Source organism: Saimiri boliviensis, chromosome X (genome assembly GCF_048565385.1).
Source record: "Saimiri boliviensis isolate mSaiBol1 chromosome X, mSaiBol1.pri, whole genome shotgun sequence".
Taxonomy (NCBI): domain Eukaryota; kingdom Metazoa; phylum Chordata; class Mammalia; order Primates; family Cebidae; genus Saimiri; species Saimiri boliviensis.
The window spans coordinates 68,779,327-68,800,191 of record NC_133470.1 but is presented as its reverse complement, the minus strand read 5'-3'; the positions used below and the strand labels follow the sequence as shown (position 1 = coordinate 68,800,191).

Sequence of the window (20,865 nt, the reverse complement as noted above, 5' to 3'; positions counted from 1 at the left end):
AAAAAACTGAACATAACAAATGAACACATCAGATTTACAAACAGAATCATGCTGAATGTAATATAACAAGTAGCAAAGATTATATTATTCAGCCAAATATTGTGAAAAAGTTTTTTAAATTAAACTCATCTTAATATTCAGAATTTCACTTGCTTTTTTGGAACTAAAAAACATTTCTCAGCTGACAAAATATTTCAATTTAGGAAGACTTAATTAAACTTTTTACTTTAAATATACATATATGTTAATTTTAAGTTATATAAACTTTGCAAAAAAAATCTATTTTTAAAGAATGCCTGTTTTGAAACTGTTAACTTATTTGATATTAAAATAAAAATTAAAATGATCACATAGAATATTGGAAGTATCATCAGCAACATTTAATGAAGCTCAAAAGAAAATATTGACTAAAAATGTTTTTTTTTTTTGCATTTTCCAGAGGGTGTTACAAAGCACACTGTTTTCTCTAGAGTTCTTTATATTTTTTGTGAACATAACCATGAAATATTTCATTTGATCCCATATGTATTGTGAGATTCAAAGCCCTAAAAACAAAACCTAGGAAACAAAAAACATGAATTGTGGTCAAATTGTTTTCTTTCTATTATTATTATTATTATTATTATTTTGTATTCCCAACCCTCTAAAAAAAGATACTACTCTTCTAAAATTACTATTATATAAACTCAAGGAACACATATGTTATGTTTCTAAAAGTACTGAGTTTATTTTAAAGCATAACATCGTTTGAATCTCATGAAACAAAGCCATCTCTTCATTAAACATTGATTTTGGCAAAAAGTAAGACTAGCATACAATAGTTATAAATGAAAAAGTAGTTTAAAGTAAGAGGTGTTTGCTTTTAGTAATAAAGTAGTATGAAACTAAAGTATTATATAAATCTTCTGTGTTCTTTATTTAGGCCATGTTTCCTGTCCTTTTAGAAGTCTTCAGACTTAATATTTTAAAAGTTGCTGTTTTTATTTGATACTTGTACTTTTTGCTGGAATAGAAGCATAGAAAAGATTCTCACTGCTTAAGGCTAATATACTCATGCAATACATCGTTAAACTGAAATAAGAAGGTAAGATATCTTAGGAATAATAGCATTTATGATTGCAAGTTTTTTTTAAAGGGGCAAAACTACTAAGATTTGTTTTAGCAAAAACTCAAGGGAAACCAATCTTGGGAAATAATCGCCAACCTATTTTATAAGAGTTATTTAAAAATCTAATCTCTTTGCTAGAGAATGCCATTTTAAGCTTACTTGGCATCCCACTTCCATGATATGCATATGCATATTTCACTGAGACAATCAACTTGGAAATATCGTTCCATCATAGCTGTTAAAACAAGGAACTTGTCCACTGAATGAATCTATTGTTTTTTTTAATGTGTAGAAAGGCATCTATTCTGATCACTGCAATATGCAATAAAGGCTACATTTAGAAGCTTGGAAAATCTGTGGCTCAATACGTAAAAGTTTCATCTACAAAAGAATGGGAATGTTATAATTACCATAGGAAATTACGGCGTTTAACATATCATAAACATTACCTGCAAGTACTTTTCAAACACAATAATATAGCATCAGAAAGGTACATATTCTTGTTCACTAAAATTAATGAGGCAACGTAGGAGTAAGAGACAGGTTATTTTTCTCTCCCCTCCCCACCTTTTAACATAGGGCCAGAGATACACTTAAGCTGCCATAAAAATGGCAAAAAAGGAGGGAAGGATATTTTCTCTGTAAAAATCATTGGTGTACACAGGACGTTTTGGCAGGTAACAGCACTATGTCTATGATGTCTACTTATTCATATAATTTTATGTTAATATCCCATTCTCCTCACCATAATGCTCAAATTTTAATTTTGTATTCATTTTGAATGCTTGCATGTGAAAACACCAACTAATCTATTATTTCAACATTAAGCTTATTTATTTTGAAGCAAAGCTAATTCCGCTATTTTATAAAAGCAGTGGAGACTCATTTATCAGGACGCTTAAAGCACAGTGCTTAAGGTTCATGCTTGCTGCTTTGCTTGCACTTCTGCTTCCTGAAATGAAAAACAAACAAAACAGATAAGTTTAAACACCACAGAGCAAACATGCATGTGTATTTTAGTTAGACTACATTAGTTCTAACTACTAAGAATGTACAAAAGCCCCCAGAAGAGATTTCTTAAAAAATGCTTAACAGAAAAACTATAGAATACAAACAGATATCTAGAAATAGATTTACTAAAAGACTACCTAATCGTTCCTAATGATTTGAAATACCTCTATGAAAGCAAGTGATATACAGTTATAATTGATATTTTATTTTAAAATAGTCAGCTAGTTTGCTTTTGTGTGATTTTTCATGAAAATTGAGTTTTCAAAAACGTGGTTACCTAAAGCTTAAAATGAGTTGAGTTTAGTTAATTAAAGTTTAAATTACTTAGAAAATGTGTTATTCCATTAAGATATTGTAGTTTTCATGCTTTATGATAGTACACACAATAAAAAATCAGGTTGTCTTCCTTATCCTCTGGAGAGTGAGGTACTCACCTCTAGCATAGGAACTCTGACCTATCTGTGTGCTCTGGAACTCAACATAATACCTGACACACAAAAAAAAAACTTCAAGGAAAGTTTCTTGAACTAAAGATGGGTGGCAAGAGTGACTTCAGAAGAAATATCAGACTTAAGTTGTAGAAATCAAGAGTGCTAGACAACATCATTCTAAACACCTGTCAATAATTCAATACTTGACAGTCTCAGGAAGACTGATACTGTCCAAATGAGTCCCAGTATTAGGTGCAAGAGAAGGGAGAAAAGCTAAAAGAGACACTAGATTTTTACCCCCAAAAAGCAAAAGGAAAGAAAAAAATATGAAACAATGCCAAAATTCATTCTTTGTACCCTTTAAAAAACAATGAAATATACTACTGACTTGTTGATAATGGTTTGGCTCTGTATCCCCACCCAAATTGCAATTCCCAGCGTTGGAAGGGAGGATATTTAATCATGAGTGTGGTTTCTAATAGTTTTGCACCATCCCCCTACTGCTGCTTGTCTAAAACTGTGTAGAATCTCTCCCGCTCTCTCCTGCCATCATGTGAAGATGGGCTTCCTTCCCTTTGCCATGATTGTAAGTTTCCTGAGGACTCCCCAGTCATGGCTCCTGTACAGTCTTTGGAGCTGTGGGTCAAAGAAACCTCTTTTTTCTTTATAAATTGTCTAGTCTCTAAAAGTTCTTTATAGCAGTGTGATAATAAATTAATATATAAAATTGAAACTGGGGGTGAGATATTACTATAAAGATACCTGAAAATGTGGAAGCAACTTAGGAGCAGAGGTTGGAACAATTTGGAGGGCTCAGAGGAAGGTAGAAAGATGAGGAAAAGTTTGGAGCTTCCTAGCGATTTGTTAAATTGTTGTGACCAAATGCTGATAGTGATAAGGACAATAAAGTCCAGGCTGGTGGGATCTCTGATGAAGATGAAGAACTTATTTGAAACTGGAGCAAAGGTCACAACTACTATGTTTCAGCAAAGAGACTGGTGTCTCTATGCCCCAGTTCAAGGCATCTGTTGAACTTTGCACTTGAGAAAGATGATATAGGGCAAGCTTGTCAACTCTGTGGTCCATGGGCTGCCTGTGGCCCAGAACAGCTTTGAATGTGGCTGTATTAGTCTGTTTTCATGCTGCTAATAAAGACATACCCAAGACCAGAAAGAAAAAGGCTTCATTGTACTTACAGTTCCACATGGCTAGGAAAGCCTCAGAATCGTGGTGGAAGGTGAAAGATACTTCTTACATGGAGGCAGCAAGAGAAAATGAGGAAGATGCAAAAATGGAAGCCCCTGATAAAATCATCAGATATTGTGAGATTTATTCACTACCATGAGTACAGTATGGGGGGAACTGCCTTCATGATTCAAATATCTCCCAATGAGTCCCTCTAAAACAGGTGAAAATTATGGGAATAAAATTCAAGATGAGATTTGGGTGAGAAGAAAGAGCCAAATCATATCATTCTACCCCTGGCCTCTCCAAATCTCATGTCCTCACATTTCAAAACCAATCATGCCTTACCAAAAGTCCCACAAAGTCTTGATTCAGTTTAGCATTAACCCAAAAGTCCACAGTCTAAAGTCTCATCTAAAACAAAGCAAGTCCCTTCCAACTATGAGAGTGTAAAATCAGAAGCGAGTTAATTACCTCCCGGATACAATGGTGGTACAGGTACTGGGTAAATACAGCTGTTCCAGATAGAAATTGGCCAAAACAAAGGGGCTACAGACCTAATGAAAGTCCCAAATCCAGCAGGGCAGTCAAATCTTAAAGCTCCAAAATAATCTTCTTTGACTCCATGTCTCACATCCAGGTCACATTGATGCAAGAGGTGGGTTCTCATGGTTTTGGGCAGCTCTGCCCCTGCGACTCTAGAGGGTACAGCCTCCCACCCAGCTCCTTTCACAGACTGGTGTTGAGTGTCTGCAGCTTTGCCAGGCACATGGTACAAGCTGTCAGAGGATCTACCATTCTGGGGTCTGAAAGACAGTGGCCCTCTTCTCACAGCTCTACTAGGTGATGCCCCAGTAGGGACTCTGTGTGGGGGCTCCAACTTCCCTTTTCCCTTCTGCACTACTTAAGCAGAGGTTCTCCGTGAGAGCTCCAACTCTGCAGCAACCTTCTGCTTACATATCCAGATGTTTTCATATATCCTCTGAAATCTAGATGAAGTTTCCCAAACCTCAATTCTTGACCTCTGTTCACTCACGGGCTCAATACCATATAGAATTTGCCAATGCTTGGGGCTTGTACCCACTGAAACCATGGCCTGCACTGGACCTTGGCCCCTTTTAGTCATGACTGGGATGCAGGGCACCAAGTCCCTAGACTGCACACAGCATGGGGACACTGGGTCTGGCCCTCAAAACCATTTTTTCCTCCTAGGCCTCTGGGCCTGTGATGGAAAGGGCTGCTATGAAGACTTGTAACATGCCCTGCGGACATTTTTCCCATTTTCTTAGGGATTAACATTCAGCTCCTCATTATGTATGAAAATTTCTGCAGCCAGCTTGAATTTCTCCTCAGAAAATGGATTTTTCTTTTTTATTACATTGACAGGCTGCACATTTTCCAAACTCTTATGCTCTGCATCCCTTATGAAACTGAATGCCTTTAACAACATATAAGTCACCTCTTGAATGCTATACTGCTTAGAAATTTCTTCCACCAGATACCCTAAATCATCTCTCTCAAGTTCAAAGTTCTACCAATCCCTAGGGCAGGGGCAAAATGCCACTAGTCTCTTTGCTAAAATATAAGAAGAGTCACCTTTGTTGGGAAATGAAGTTCCCAACAAGTTCTTCATTTCCAACTGAGACCACCTCAGGCTGGACTTTACTGTCCATATCGCTAACAAGCTTTTGGTCAAAGCCTTTAGTTTTTAGAAAGTCTTTAGAAAGTTCCAAACTTTCCCACATTTTCCTGTCTTCTGAGCCCTCCAAACTGTTCAACCTCTGCCTGTTACCCAGTTATAAAGTCACTTCCACAATTTTTTTTTTTTTGAGATGATGTCTCACTCTATCACCCAGGTTTGTATGCAGTGGCACAATCTCAGCTTATGCAATCTTTAGAAAGTTCCAAACTTTCCCACATTTTCCTGTCTTCTGAGCCCTCCAAACTGTTCCAACCTCTGCCTGTTACCTAGTTACAAAGTCACTTCCACATTTGTTTTTGAGATGATGTCTCACTCTATCACCCAGGCTTGTGTGTAGTGGCACAATCTCAGCTTATGCAACCTCTGCCTCCCAGATTCAAGTGATCCTCCTGCCTCAGCCTCCCTGGTAGCTGGGACTACAAGCACATGCCATCATGCCAGGCTAATTTTTGTATTTTTAGTAAAGACAGGGTTTCACCATGTTGGCCAGGCTGGTCTTGAACTCCTGACCTCAAGTGATCTGCCTGCCTTGGCCTCCCAAAGTGTTGGGATTGCAGACGTGAGCCACTGCACCCGGCCGCTTCCATATTTTTAAGTATCTTTTCAGCAACACCCCACTCTACTGGTAACAATTTATTGTATTAGTCCATTTTCACACTGTTGATAAAGACATACCTGAGGCTGGGAAGAAAAAAAAAATGTTTAATTAGATTTACAGTTCTGCATGGCTGAGGAAGCCTCAAAATCATGGGAAGAGGAGAAAGGCACTTCTTACATGGTAGCAGAAAGAGAAAATTAAGAAGATGCAAAAGCAGAACCCCCTAATAAAACCATCAGATTGTGAGACGTATTCACTACCACTAGAACAGTATGGGGGAAACTATTCCCATGATTCAAATTATCTCCCAATGGGTCTCTCCCACAACATGTGAGAATTATGGGATTACAATTCAAGATGAGCTTTGGGTGTGGACACAGAGCCAAACCAAATCAGTGGTCCAACACAAAGACATAAACTTTCTTAAAACGTTATAAGACTTTTTGTTTGTTTGTTTTTTTGTTTGTTTTTTGGTTTTTTTTGGTTAGTTCATCAGCTATCATTAGTGTCACTGTATTTTATGTGTGGCCCAAGACAATTCTTTTTTCCATCGTGGCATAGGGAAGCCAAATGATTGGACATTCCTGATTTAAGGTATCTGGTGGGAAAAATTTCTAAGCAGCAAAGTGTTCAGGATGTAGCCTGGCTGCTTCTAACAGCATAGCTCATATACATTCACAAAAAAATTGTCCGAAATGGTGACTTACGTTGAAAAGGGAAGCAGAGAGTAAAAGTTTGGAAAATTTGAAACCTGACCATATGGTAGAAAATAAAAACAGATTTTCAGGCAAGAAATTCATGCTCACTGCAGAAATTTGCGTAAGTAAGGGAGCTGAATGTTAATAGCCAAGATCGTGAAGAAAATACCTCCAGGGCATTTCAGAGGCCTTCATGGCAGCCCCTACCATAAAAGACCTGGAGGCCTAGGATTAAAAAATGGTTCTGAGGTTGCACTGCTCTGTGCAACCTCAGGATATGACACTTCATGTTCCAGCCACTCCAGCTACAGCCATGACTAAAAGGGCTCAAGATGTGTGTCAGGTTGCTGCTCCAGATGATGCAAGCCACAAGCTTTGGGGGCTTTCACATGATGTTAAGCCTGTGGGTGCACAGGGGGCATGAGTTAAGGCTTTGGAGTCTCTGCCTAGATTTCAGAAAATGTGTGAAAATATCTGGATGTGCAGGCAGAAGTCTGCTGCAAGCATGGAGACCACATAGAGAATCTCTACTAGGACAGTGCTGAGAGGAAGTGTGGGGTTGGAGCCCCCACACAAAGACCCCACTGGAGCACTGCCTAGTGAAGCTGTGAGAAAGGAGCCACCCTCCTCCAGGCCTCAGAATGGTAGATCCATTCACAGCTTGCACAGTGTGCCTGGAAAAGCCACAGGCACTCAACACCAGCCCATGAGTGCAGTTGCCAAGGCTGTGCACTGCAAAGCCATAAGGACAGAGCTGTCTAAGGCCTTGGGATCACATCCCTTGCATCAGTGTGCCCTGGATGTGAGACATGGAGTCAAAGAAGATTATTTATAAACTTTAAGATTTAATAATTGTCCTACTGGGTTTCAGTATTACATAGAGCCATTTTGTCAGTTTTGACCAATTTCTTCTTTTTGTAATAGGGGCATTTACCAAATGCCTGTACCCCTATTATATCTTGGAAGTAACTAACTTTTATTTTACACGCTCATAGGCCAAAGTGACTTACCTCATCTCAGATGAGACTTTGGACTTGGACTTTTAAGTTCTTGATGAAAGAAGTTAAGACTTTGGAGGACTGTTGAGAAGAGATGATGGTATTTTGCAATGTGAGAAGAACATGAGATTTGGCAGGGGCCAGAAGCAGAATGATATGGTTTGGCTCTGCATCCCCACCCAAAACTCATGTCCAATTGTAATTCCCAGTGTTAGAGGAGGGGCCTGGTGAGAGGTGACTGGATCATGGGGGCTGGTTTCTAATGCTTTAGAACCATCCCTTCATTGCTGTTTGTCTAAAAGTGCATAGCACCTACCTCCACCCCTCCTGCCACCATGTGAAGATGTGCTTCCTTCCCCTTTGCCTTCCACCATGATTTTAAGTTTCCTGAGGCCTCCCAATCCATGCCTGCTTTACAGTCTGTGGAACTGCAGTTCAACTAAACCTCTTTTCTTTATAAATTACCCAGTCTCTGGTACTTGTTTATAACAGTATGAGAATGAACTAATACACTCACATTTGTAAATGCCTAGTCAAAAAAGGAAAAGTCCCTAAGTTCTTTTGAATCTTTATCATAGTATTTGAATGTCAAAATGAATATCTTAGAGTCACATTATGAATCTTGTTTCATTTTATAGAACAAGCTTTCAGGAATTTCTACATAACTCAAAAAACACTTTATACTGAGACTCCTCAAAGACATGGCATATACAGTTGGAGAAGCAGTTGTATAATAGTGCAAAAATGTCCTAACATGAAATCCTTCTTCCTCTAAGGACCTAACATTGCTACATAACCAGTATTTTGTTGTATTTTTTTATTTTGAATTTTTGTAGGTACATAGTAGGTATATATATATTTATGGGGTACGTGACATGTTTTGATACAGGCATGCAATGCATAATAAACACATCTGGGTAAATGGGATATCCATAACTCAAGAATGTATCCTTTGTATTATAAACAACACAATTATACTCTTAGTTATTTTAAACTATACAATTAAATTATTGTTTACTATACTCCTCACATTACGGTATCAAACACTAGGTCTTACGCACTGTTCCTGTTTTTTGTGCCATTAACCATCACACTTCTCCAGAATCCCATACTACCTTTCCCAGCCTCTGGCAACCATCTTTCTATTCTCTATGTCCATTAATTCAATTGCTTGATTTTTAAATGCCACAAATAAGTGAGAACATGTGGCAATTGTCTTTCTGTTCCTGGCTCATATCACTTAAAATAATAATCTCCAGTTCTATCCACTTTGTTGCAAATGACTGGATCTCATTCTTTTTTATGGCTGAATACTACTCTATTGTGTGTAAGTACCATATTTTCATAACCCACTCATCTGTTCATGAACACTAAGGTTACTTCCAAATCTTGGCTATTGTGTATAGTGTGGCAACAAACATGAGATTGGAGCTATCTCTTTGATATACTGATTTGCTTTCTTTGGGGTATACACCCAGTAGTAGGATTGCTGAATTCTATGATCGTTTTACTTTTAGTTTCTTGAGGAACCTCCAAACTATTACATTCCTACCAACAGTGTATGAATGATCCCTTCTCTCTTCATCCTTACCAGCATTTATTATTGCCTGTCCTTTGGATAAAAGCCATATTAACTGGGGTGAGATGGTATCTCATTGTAGTTTCTATTTTCATTTCTTTGATGATCAGTGATGTTTAGCACCATTTCACATGTCTGTTTGCAACTTGTATGTCTTCTTTTGACAAATAATTACTCAAATCTTTTGCCTATGTTTTAACTGTATCATTCAAATTTTTCCTATAGTTTTTTTGTTTGTTTGATTGTTTAAGGCAGTCTCACTCTGTCACCCAGGCTGAAGTGCAATGGCACAATCTTGGCTCACTGCAACCTCCGCTTCCTGAGTTCAAGTGATTCTCATGTCTCAGCTTCCTAAGAAGCTTGTCTTACAGATGTGTGCCACTATGCACAGCTAATTTTTGCATTTTAGGAGAGGTTGTTGGTCAGGATGGTCTCAAACTCCTGGCCTCAAGTGATCTGTCGTAGCCTTCCAAAATGCTGTGATTGCAGGTGTGAGCCTCCATGCCTGGCCCCTATAGAGTGGCTTGAGTCTCTCATATATTGCTGGTCACCAATCCCTTGTCAGATGGGTAATTTGCAAATATTTTCTTCCACCTTTGGGTTGTCTCTTCATTTTATTTACTGTTTCCTTTGCTGTGAAGAAACTTTTTAGCTTGATACAATCCCATTTGTCCATGATTACTTTGGTTGCCTGTGCTTTGGCGGCATTACTCAAGAAATTTTTGCCCAGTTCAATGTCCTGGAGAGTTCCTACAGTGTTTTCCTGTAATTGTTTCAAAGTTTGAGGTCTTAGATTTAAGTCTTTATTGTGAAATGATTTTTGTATATGGCAAGAGACAGGGATCAAGTTTCATGCTTCTGGAAATAGATATCCAATTTTCCGAGCACCATTTATTGAAATGACTCTCTTTTCCCCAGTGTATGTTCTTGGCATCTTTGTAAAAAAATGAGTTCACTGTAAGTGCGTGGGCTTGTTTCTGGGTTCTCTATTCTGCTACCTTGGTTATGTGTCTGTCTTTATGCCAGTCCCATGCTGTTTTGATTAGCTGTCTTGTATTTTAATTTGAAGTCAAGAAATGTGATTCCTCTAGTTTCGTTCTTCTTACTTAGGAAAGCATAGGCTATTCTGGGTCTTTTTTTTTTTTTTTTTTTTTTTTTTTTTTTTTTTTGAGACGGAGTTTCGCCCTTGTTACCCAGGCTGGAGTGCAATGGCGCGATCTCAGCTCACCGCAACCTCCGCCTCCTGGGCTCAGGCGATTCTCCTGCCTCAGCCTCCTGAGTAGCTGGGATTACAGGCACGTGCCACCATGCCCAGCTAATTTTTTGCACTTTTAGTAGAGACGGGGTTTCACCATGTTGACCAGGATGGTCTCGATCTCTCAACCTCGTGATCCACCTGCCTTGGCCTCCCAAAGTGCTGGGATTACAGGCTTGAGCCACCCCGCCCGGTGCTATTCTGGGTCTTTTATGGTTCCCTATGAATTTTAGATTTTTTTTTCCTATTTCTGGGAAGAATATCATTGATATTTTGATACTGATTGCATTTAATCTGCAGATTGTTTTAGATAGCATAAACATGTTAATGATATTGATTCTTTCAATCCATGAACATGGAATATTTTTCAATTTTTTGTGTCCTCTTCAATTTCTTTCATCAGTGTTTTATAATTTTCATTGTAGAAATCCTTAAGATCTTTGGTGAAGTTAATACCTAGGTATTTAATTTTATTTGTAGCTAGTGTAAATGGGATTATTTTATTTGTAGCTATTGTAAATGGAATTACTTCTTATATTTCTTTTTCAGATTATTTGCTGTTGACATATTAGAAACGCTACTGACTTTTATGTTGATTTTGCATCCTGGAACTTTACTGAATTTGTTTATCAGTCCTAATAGCTTGTTGGTGGAGTCTTTAGAACTTTTTGAATACAACATCATATCATTTGCAAACAGGGATAATTTGACTTCTTCATTTTGAGTTTGGATAAACTTTAGGAATTTTCCTTGTCTGGCTGCTCTAGCTAAGACTTCCAGTACTATGTTAAATAACAGTAATGAAAGTGGCATCATTGTAGTGTTTCAGATCTTATAGGAAAGGCATTCAGTTTTTCCTCATTCAGCATGATACTAGCTGTGGTTCAGTCATATATGCCTTTTATTATGTTGAAGTATGTTCCTTCTGTACTGTTTTTTTTTTAATGGCTTTATCTTGAAGGGATGTATTATATCAAATGCTTTTACAGCATCAAATGAAATGATCATATCATTGTTATCCTTCATCCTGTTGTTATAATGTGTAACATTGTTTGATTTGTTTTTGTTTTTGTTTTTTTTAAATATATTTTATTGCACTTTAGGTTCTGGGGTACATGTGTAGAACATGCAGGATTGTTGCATAGGTACATACATGGCAATGTGGTTTGCTGCCTCCATCCCTATCACCTATATTTGTTTGATTTGTGTATATTGAACTATCATTTTATCCCAGAAAAATTTTCCCACTTGGTCACGATAAATGATCTTTCTAATGTAATGGTGAATTATGTTTGCTAATATATTTTTGAAAAATTTTGCATCAATATTCATCAGATATATTGTCCTGTAGTTTTTTTTTTTTTTTTTCCTTCTTTCTTACTTTCTTTTTTAATGTATCCTTGTATGATTTTGGTACCTGAGTAATTTTGGCCTCATGAAATAAGTTTGGAAGTATTCCCTCCTCCTCTATTCATCAGAATAGTTTGAGTAAAATTGGTATAAGCATTTCATCAAATGTTTGAAAAAAAATCAGCAGTAAAGCCACTGGGTTCCAGGCTTTTCTTTACTGGTAGACATTTTGTTATGGCTTCAATCTTGTTACCTGTAATTGTTCTGCTCAGGTTTTGGATTTCTTTATGGTTCAATCTTGGTAGGATATATGCGTCTAGAAGTTTGTCCATTTCTTACAGATTTTCCAATTTATTGATATATCCATATCATTGCTTGTAGTAGGCGCTAATAATCCTTTGAATTTCCTGCAGTGTAAGTTGTAATGCCTCTTTTTTCATCTCTGATTTTTAGTTAAATCATCTCCTCTTTTTTTTCTTAGTCTGGCTAAAGGCTTGTCAATTTTGGTTAACTTTTCAAAATAGCAACTTTTTCTTTCATAGGTCTTTTGTATGTTTTTTTCCTTTTCACTGGTAACTAGTATTTTGGAAAAAAGTTTATTTCCCTAAAGTGACATTCTAACAATCTTTCCTATAATTTGTCATAAATTCTACAGCTCTATGTTATTATTTTTAATGGGAAAAATCACTAGCATACACAGCCAAAACAAAATTCCATTTAAAATTCCTTGTAATTTGTCTTTAGAATACATCATAGATATAATAAATTATTTACCTTTCTAATCATATTTTATACATCAAATAGGTAAATTTATCTGAACTCTTTATTAGTGCCTAAAAGCAAATTGTCAGTATTTACAGAATTATGAGTCATCTAATTAACCAGAGAGCTTTAGCAGCAAGTATATGATGTTCTCTCCCTCCCCATTCCCAATGTAAATATCATTCCATAAATGCACTGGTTCTAAATCAGATAATTCTGAACTAAAATTTCAGTTCTACTACTAAATCATTATATATCCTTGGACAAATTACTTAAATTGTCCTCTCTAAAGTGGCCCTAAGTACATCTAGCCTACAGGGATGGTGGAAAGTTAAAATGAGATGTACCTGAGGTGCCTATCTCAGTGCTTGGGCCATTATAGGTATTCATCCTTTTTTTCTTTTTCCTTCTTCAATTTTTTTTCCCTAGCAGTTAAAACCAATACCACAGCTAAGTTTATGAACACACAGTTTTTTCTTGGAGATGCAGTCGAAATAGGATAAATTAAGTATAAATAGGATTGCTTCAAATATCATAGCAGAGACAGACTCCATAGCTCCTCCCTGGAGCAGTGTAATTCAACTAAAGCTAATGAGGACATTTCTCTGACCCATATCCTCTATTCTTTCAACAGAAGTGAACATGCCTTTGCCAATAGAGTCCTTTTCCTTTCTGCACAAGCATCACCAAATTTTTATTTTGTAGTAAAATATCAGTTATTTTATATCTCAAAACCATCATCTCCACTTTAAAGTAAGAAATACCAGTACTAAGAAATGTTTCATATTGACAACATTGAGTAAATAATAGTAAATAAATACATATCTTGTTTTAAACAATCAAATACACAAAAGAATACAACAATTATTTGTCTTACACAGAAGGATTTTTTGCTTTATGGACATATTTGACACAGAGTACTTTTCAATATCAAGTTTGTTTTCAAAGTTTGAAGATTATAATCAACACTTCTATTCACTTTTTTATCCATGAAGGTTTTTCTATGAATAGGATTATTTCACTTGATTATAATATCCAGTGTGAAGTCATTGGGTGAAGAAGTACCAATATTTTTGAGATTCTTGATACATATTTGGCATTTTGGCACTATTACAATTTTGTTTTATTTTTGCTGATATTACAGATAAAAATTTTAACTCTTTATCATATTTCTTTTATTATCAATTCAATTTTTCAATGTGGGTTAACTAGTTGTCTTTCTTATTTAGTATACTTTCTGCTTTAGGCCCTCTCAATCACTTTTCTGAACTCTTAGGGTGTCCTCTAATGGGGCTGCCTATTTCTAATTCCACAAGCCATATAGCTGCCGAAAGTATTTTCTGAAGACATAGATTAAATTGCATATTGTTTTTTAACTTTTATTTTAGGCTCTAGGATATATGTACAAGTCTGTTACAAAAATGGACACAAGCTGGAAGCATTCCCCTTGAAAACCAGCACAAGACAAGGATGCCTTTTCTCACCACTCCTATTCAACACAGTCCTAGATATAGCAATCAGGCAAGAGAAATAAATCACATCTTAAAATACAGAGATGGTTATATCATTATCTCTCCCCATTTATCATCATGGTTTTTGGACACCCAGAGGATAAAGATAAAACTACCTAACCCAGGAATCGTAATCTCACCCTAACATACATAGCCAATCTCACCTCCTAATACAGCCTCTTCTATTTAATATGCCTTATTCTGAAGCCATGATGTACTACACTCTGCTCTGTGAACACACCATCATGTGCAGCTACATCCCAATGCAATGGTTTCTTAGCAAATGTTTCTGTGAAAGACGCCTAAGTGTCACGTCAGTATTTTGGAATCCCCAACAGCTTAAATATCACTCCCTCTATGACCTCTTCCCCAACCTTCTGAGTAGGAATTTATTATTTCCTCTGGACTCCTATAGCAGTTTATTCACACAAATCTTATAAAATTTACCAAGAAATGCCTTTAACTATAATTACTTGCAGACCTCTTTGGTTTGCAATTATAGTATACATGTATTTCACTAGGTTATTAGCATTTTGAATGTAGGAACTAGGCAATACTCTCTGTAACTTGTCTTACTGTTAATATTCAGTCAATGCTTGACATTCAACAAATACTTTTTGAATGAATAAATAAATGAGTTAATCCAAATTTCATTGAAAAATGAGTCATCAACTGCAGAAAATAAATTATCCTGTCTTTCACACTTCCTCTAATCTTCACTGAACTCAATGACAATTTGGGTCTTATTTTTTCCCATGAGTTATTGGAATACAGATGGAATTAGGTTACATGAGTAAGTTCTTTAGTGGTGATTTGTGACATTTTTGGAGTACCCATCACCTAAGAAGTATACACTGCACCGTATTTGTAGTCTTTTATCCCTTGCCCCGTCCCACACTTCCCCACAAGTCCCCAAAGACAACTGCATCATTCTTATGCCTTTGCATCCTCATGGCTTAGCTCCCACATATCAGTGAGAACATACAACGTTTGGTTTCCCATTCCTGAGTTACTTCACTTAGAATAATAGTCTCCAATTTCATTCAGGTCACTGCAAATGCTGTTAATTCATTCCTTTTTATGGCTGCAGAAAATTCCATCATATATATAAATGGAATATATATATACTACAGTTTCTTTATCCACTCGTTGATTGATGAGCATTTGAGTCAGTTCCATGATTTTGCAATTGTGCATTGTACTGCTATGAACATGTGTGTTTTACTCTGTGTAAATACCCAGTAGTGGAATTGCTGGATCAAATGGTAGTTCTACTGTTACCTCTTTAAGGAATCTCCACACTGTTTTCCATAGCGGCTGTACTAGTTTACAATCCCACCAGAAGTGTAGAAGTGTTCCCTCTTCACTATATCCATGCCAACATGTTTTTTAAATTTTTCGATTATGGATATTCTTGCAGAAGTAAGGTAGCATCACATTGTGGTTTTGATTTGCATTTCCCTAATCATTAGTGATGTTGAGCATTTTTTTCATATGATTATTGGCCATTTGTATATCTTCTTTTGAGAATTGTCTATTCATGTCCTTAGCCCACTTTTTGATGGGCTTTTTTCTCCCTGCTTTGTTTGAGTTATTTGTAGATTCTGGATATTAGTCCTTTGTCAGCTTTATAGATTGTGAAGATTTTTCTCCTGCCCTGGGGGTTGTCTCCTTACACTGTTGATGATTCCTTTAGCCATGCAAAACTCTTTAGTTTAATTAGGTCCCAGCTATTTATCTTTGTTTTTATTGCATTTGCTTTTGTGTTCTTGGTCATAAAATCCTTGCCTAAGCTAATGTCTAGAACGGTTTTTTTTTCTGATATTATCTTCTATAATTTTTATAGTGTCAGGTCTTAAATTTAAATTTAAGTCTTTAAATTTAAGTCTTTAATCCATCTTGAGTTGACTTTTGTATAAGGTGAGAGATGAGGATCAGTTTCATTCTCCTATATGTGGCTAGTCAATTATCCCAGCACCATTTGCTGAAAAGGGTGTGTTTTCCCCACCTTATGATTTTGTTTACTTTGTTAAAGATCAGTTGGTTGTAAGTTTCCACTATGGCCTCATAGTATAGTTTGAAATCAGGTAGTGTGATACCTCCAGATTTAATTTTTTTGCTTAGTCTTGCTTTGGCTATGTGGGCTCTTTTTTGGTTTCATATTAATTTTAGGGTTTTTTTTTTTTCTATTCTGTGAAGAATGATGGTGGTATTTTGGTGAGAATTGCATTGAATTTGTAGGTTACTTTTGGCAGTTTGCTCATTTTCACAATATTGATGGTATCCACCCATGAGCATAAGATGTGTTTCTATTTGTTTTATCTATGATTACTTCCAGCAGTGTTTTGTAGTTTTTTCTTGTTGAGGTCTATTGACTCCTTGGTTATGTATATTCCTAAGTGGTTTTTATTTGTTTCTTTTGCAGCTATTGTAAAAAGGGGTTCAGTTCTTGATTTGACTCTCTGATTGGTTACTGTTGGTGTATAGAAGAACTACTGATTTGTGTACATTAATCTTGTATCCAGAAACTTCGCTGAATTCTTTTATCAGTTCTAGGAGCTTTCTGGAGGAGTCTTTAGGGTTTTCAAGATAAATGATCATATCATCAACAAACAGTGACACATTGACTTCCTCTTTATCAATCTGGATGCTCTTTATTTCTTTCTCTTGTCTGATTGTGTTGGCTAAGATTTCCAGTACTATGTTGAAGAGAATTGGTGAGAATGGGCATCTTTGTCTTGCTCCAGTTCTCAGCAGGAATGCTTTCAACTTTTCCCCATTCAGTATTATGTTGGATGTGGGTCTTTCATTGGTGGTTTTTATTACATTAAAGTCTTCCCCTTGTATTCCTATTTTGCTGGGAGTTTTAATCATGAAGTAATGCCAGATTTTGTTGAATGATTTTTTCCCAATCTATTGAGATGATCACATGATTTTTTGTTTTTAATTCTGTTTATGTGGTGTATCAGCTTCATTGACTTGTGTGTGTTAAACCATCCCTGCATCCTTGGTATGAAACCCATTTGATTATGGTGGATTATCTTTTTGATATGTTGTTGGATTTGGTTAGCTAGTATTTTGTTAAGTATTTTAGTATCTATGTTCATCAAGAATATTGGTCTGTAGTTTTCTTTTTTGGTTGTGTCCTTTCCTGGTTTTGGTATTAGGGTAATGCTAGCTTTATGGAATGAGTCAGGGAGGGTTCCTTCTTTCATTATCTTATGGAATAGAGCCAAAAGGATTGGGGCCAATTCTTCTTTGAATGTTTGGTAGAATTCTGCTGTGAATCCAACTGGTCCTGGAGTTTTCTTGTTGGTAATTTTAAAATTACCATTTAAATAATTGATGCTTGTTACTGGTCTTTTCAGTGTAATTTGTTTTTTCTGATTTAAGCTAGGAAAGTGGTATTTTTCCAAGAATGTATCCATCTCTTCTAGGTTTTCTAGTTTATGTGCATAGAGGTGTTCACAGTAGCCTTGAATGATCTTTTGTATTTCAGTGGTGTCAGTTGTAATATTATTTTCTGTTTCATTTCTTAGTGAAGTTATTTGGATTTTCTCTCTTCTTGGTTAATCTTGCTAATTGCCTATCAATTTTATTTATCTTTTCAAATAACCAGTTTTTGTTTCATTTATCTTTTGTTTTGCTGTTGTTGTTTCAATTTCATTTGGTTCTGCTCTGATCTTGGTTATTTCCTTTTTTCTGCTGGGTTTGGTTTTGGTTTGTTCTTGTTTCTCTATTTCTTTGAAGGGTGACCTTAGATTGTCTGCTTTTGCTCTTTCAGATTTTTTTATGTAGGTGTTTAGGGCTATGAACATTCCTCTTAGCACCGCATTTGCTCTATCCCAGGAGTTTCAATAGATTGTGTCATTATTGTCATTCAGTTCAAAGAATTTTTTAATTTCTATCTTGATTTTGTTTTTTACCTAATGCTGATTCAAGAGCAGGTTAGTTAATTTCCATGTATTTGCATGGTTTTGAAGGTTCCTTTTGGAGTTTATTTCCAGTTTTATTCCACAGCGGTCTCAGAGACTGCTTGTTATAACATCAATTTTCTTAAATTTATTGAGGCTCATTCTATGGCCTGTCATAAGGCCTATCTTGAAGAAAGTTCCATGCACTGTTGAATAGAATGTGTATTCTTCAGTTTGGGGATGAAATGTTCTGTATGTATCTGTTAAGTCCATTTGTTCTAAGGTATAGTTTAAATCCATTGTTTGTTGACTTTCTGTCTAGTGCTGTCAGTGGGGTATTGAATTCCCCCACTATTACTGTGTTGCTGTTTATCTTATTTCTTAGGTCTATTAGTAATTGTTTTATAAATTTGGGAGCTCAGTGTAGGTGCATATATGTTTAAGATTGTGATACATTCCTGTTGGACAAGGCCTTTTACCATTATATAATGTCTCTTTTAACCACTGTTGCTTTAATGTTTGTTTTGCCTGATATAAGAATAGTTACCCCTACTCTCATTTGGTGTCCATTTGCATGAAATGCCTTTTTCTACCCTATAATTTATGTGAGTCCTTATGTGTTAGGTGAGTCTCTTGAAGGTTGGTTGGTGAGTTCTTATCCATTCTGCAGTTCTATATCTTTTAAGTGAAGTATTTAGGCCATTTATATGCAATGTTAGCATTGAAATGTGAGATACCATTGCATTCATTGTGCTCTTTGTTGCCCGTGTACTTTGTTTTTTCTTCATTGTTGTTTGCTTTTGCTTTTAAGCTTGTATTTTTGTTTTATTGGTCCTGTGTGATTTATGCCTTAAAGAGGTTCATTTGGATCTGTTTCCAGGATTTGTTTCAAAGTTTAGAGCTCCTTTTAGCAGTTCTTGTAGTGGTGGCTTAGTAAGAGCAAATTATCTCAGAATTTGTTTGTCTGAAAAGAGCTGTATCTCTCCCTCATGTATGATGCTTAGCTTCACTCAATATAAAATTGTTGACTGATAATCACTTTTTTTTTTTGGCTGAAGATAGGGCCCCAATCTCTTCTATCTTATAGGATTCCTGCTAAAAAAATCTGCAGTTAATCTGATAATATTCTTCCTTTAGAGGTTACCTGGTACTTCTCTCTCACAGCTCTTAAGATTCTTTCCTTTGTCTTAACTTTGGAAAACCTGATGAAAATGTGCCTAAGGCGAAGATGTTTCTGTAATGAATTTTCCAGGTGCTCTTTGTGCTTCTTGTATTTGGATGTATAGGTCTCTAGCTAAGCCAGATAAGTTTTCCTCATTTATTTCCCCAAATATGTTTTCCAGGCTTTTAGAATTCGATTCTTCCTCAGGAACACCAATTATTCTTAGTGGTCATTAACACAATCCCAGACTTCTTGGAGGCTTTGTTCATATTTTCTTAGTCTTTTTTCTTTGTCTTTTTTTGGATTTGGTTAATTAAAGACCTTATCTTCAATCTCTGAATTTCATTCTTCTACATGTTCAATTCTATTGCTGAGGCTTTCCAAAGCATTTTGTGTTTCTAAACATTTCTCCAAAGTTTCCTGAATTTTTTGCTGTTTTTTTTTTTTGTTTGTTTGTTTGTTTGTTTGTTTAAGTTACCTATTTCACTAAATATTTCTCCCTTTATTTCTTGTATCATTTTTTAGATTTCCTTGCATTAGACTTTGCCTTTCTCTGGTCCCTTCCTGATTAGCTTAATAACTAACCCCCTGAATTCTTTTTCAGGTAAGTTAGGGATTTCTTCCTGGTTTAGATTCAATACTGGTGAACTAGTTGTTTTTTCCTGATGTTGAAAGGCCTTGTTTTTCCATATTACCAGAGTTGGTTTTCTGGTTCCTTCTTATTTGGGTAGGCTCTGTCAGAGGAAAGGTCTAAGGTTGAAGGCTGTTGCTCAGATTATTTTGTCCCAGGGGGTGTTCCATTGATGTAGTACTTTCCCCTTTTTTCTATTAATGTGGCTTCCTATGAGCCAAACTGCAGTGAACATTGTCTCTCTTCTGGGTCTAGCCACCCAGTGGGTCTACCCAGCTCTGGGCTGGTACTGGGGGTTGTCTCCACAGAGTCCTATAATGTGAACCATCTATGGGTCTCTCAGCCATGTATACCAGTGCCTGTTCTGGTGGAGGTGGCAGAGGGTGCAATGGACTCCATGAGGGTCATTAGCTTTGGTGGTTTAATACTCTGTTTTTGTGCTGGTGGGCCAAAAATTAGTGCTTTCCAAACAGCATCAGCTGTAGTATTCTGGAGAGGGACCATCAGTGGGTGGAGCCCTAGAACTCCCAAGATTATATGCTCTTTGTCCTCCACTAGGGTGGACAGGGAAGGACCATCAGTTAGGGGCAGAGCTAGGCATGTCTGAGCTTAGACTCTCCTTGGATGGGTCTTGCTGAGGCTGCTGTGAGGGATGGGGGTGAGATTCCCAGGTCACTGGAGTTTTGTACCTAGGAGGATTATGGCTGCCTCTGCTGAGTCATGCGGGTTGTCAGGGAAGTCGTGGTAAGTCGGTAGTCACATACCTCGCCCAGCTCCCAGGCAAATCAAAGGGTCAGTCTCACTCCCACAGTGTCCCCCTCCAACAGCCCTGAGTCTGTTTCCAGGTGGAGGGCAAAAGGGGCTTAAAAATTCACCCAAGGTTATCTGCCTCCCAGCTGTGAAAAAAAAAGGGCTTTAGTTCTTCCCTTTTCTGTGAAGTCTACAAGCAGTATTTGTGGCCTTTCCCCAG

General features: G+C 36.7%; 1 protein-coding gene across 4 annotated transcripts in view; it reads right to left on the bottom strand.

Annotated features, from left to right (window-relative positions):
• Positions 1 to 1,397: 1,397 nt before the first annotated feature.
• SH3BGRL (SH3 domain binding glutamate rich protein like) overlaps positions 1,398 to 20,865 on the bottom strand; it is a 107,158-nt gene continuing 87,690 nt past the window's right edge. For 2 of the 4 annotated variants that reach the window (XR_012515638.1, XM_074391710.1), the window contains exon 4: positions 1,398 to 2,060. Coding sequence is in view for 2 of the 4 variants with exons in the window: in XM_074391710.1 (XP_074247811.1) it covers positions 2,028 to 2,060 (33 nt within the window). In the remaining 2 variants the exon portion in view is untranslated. Of the gene's footprint in view, positions 2,061 to 7,743; positions 20,792 to 20,865 lie in introns of all 4 variants that reach the window. The other 2 variants (XR_012515637.1, XM_074391709.1) reach the window with 2 other exon arrangements.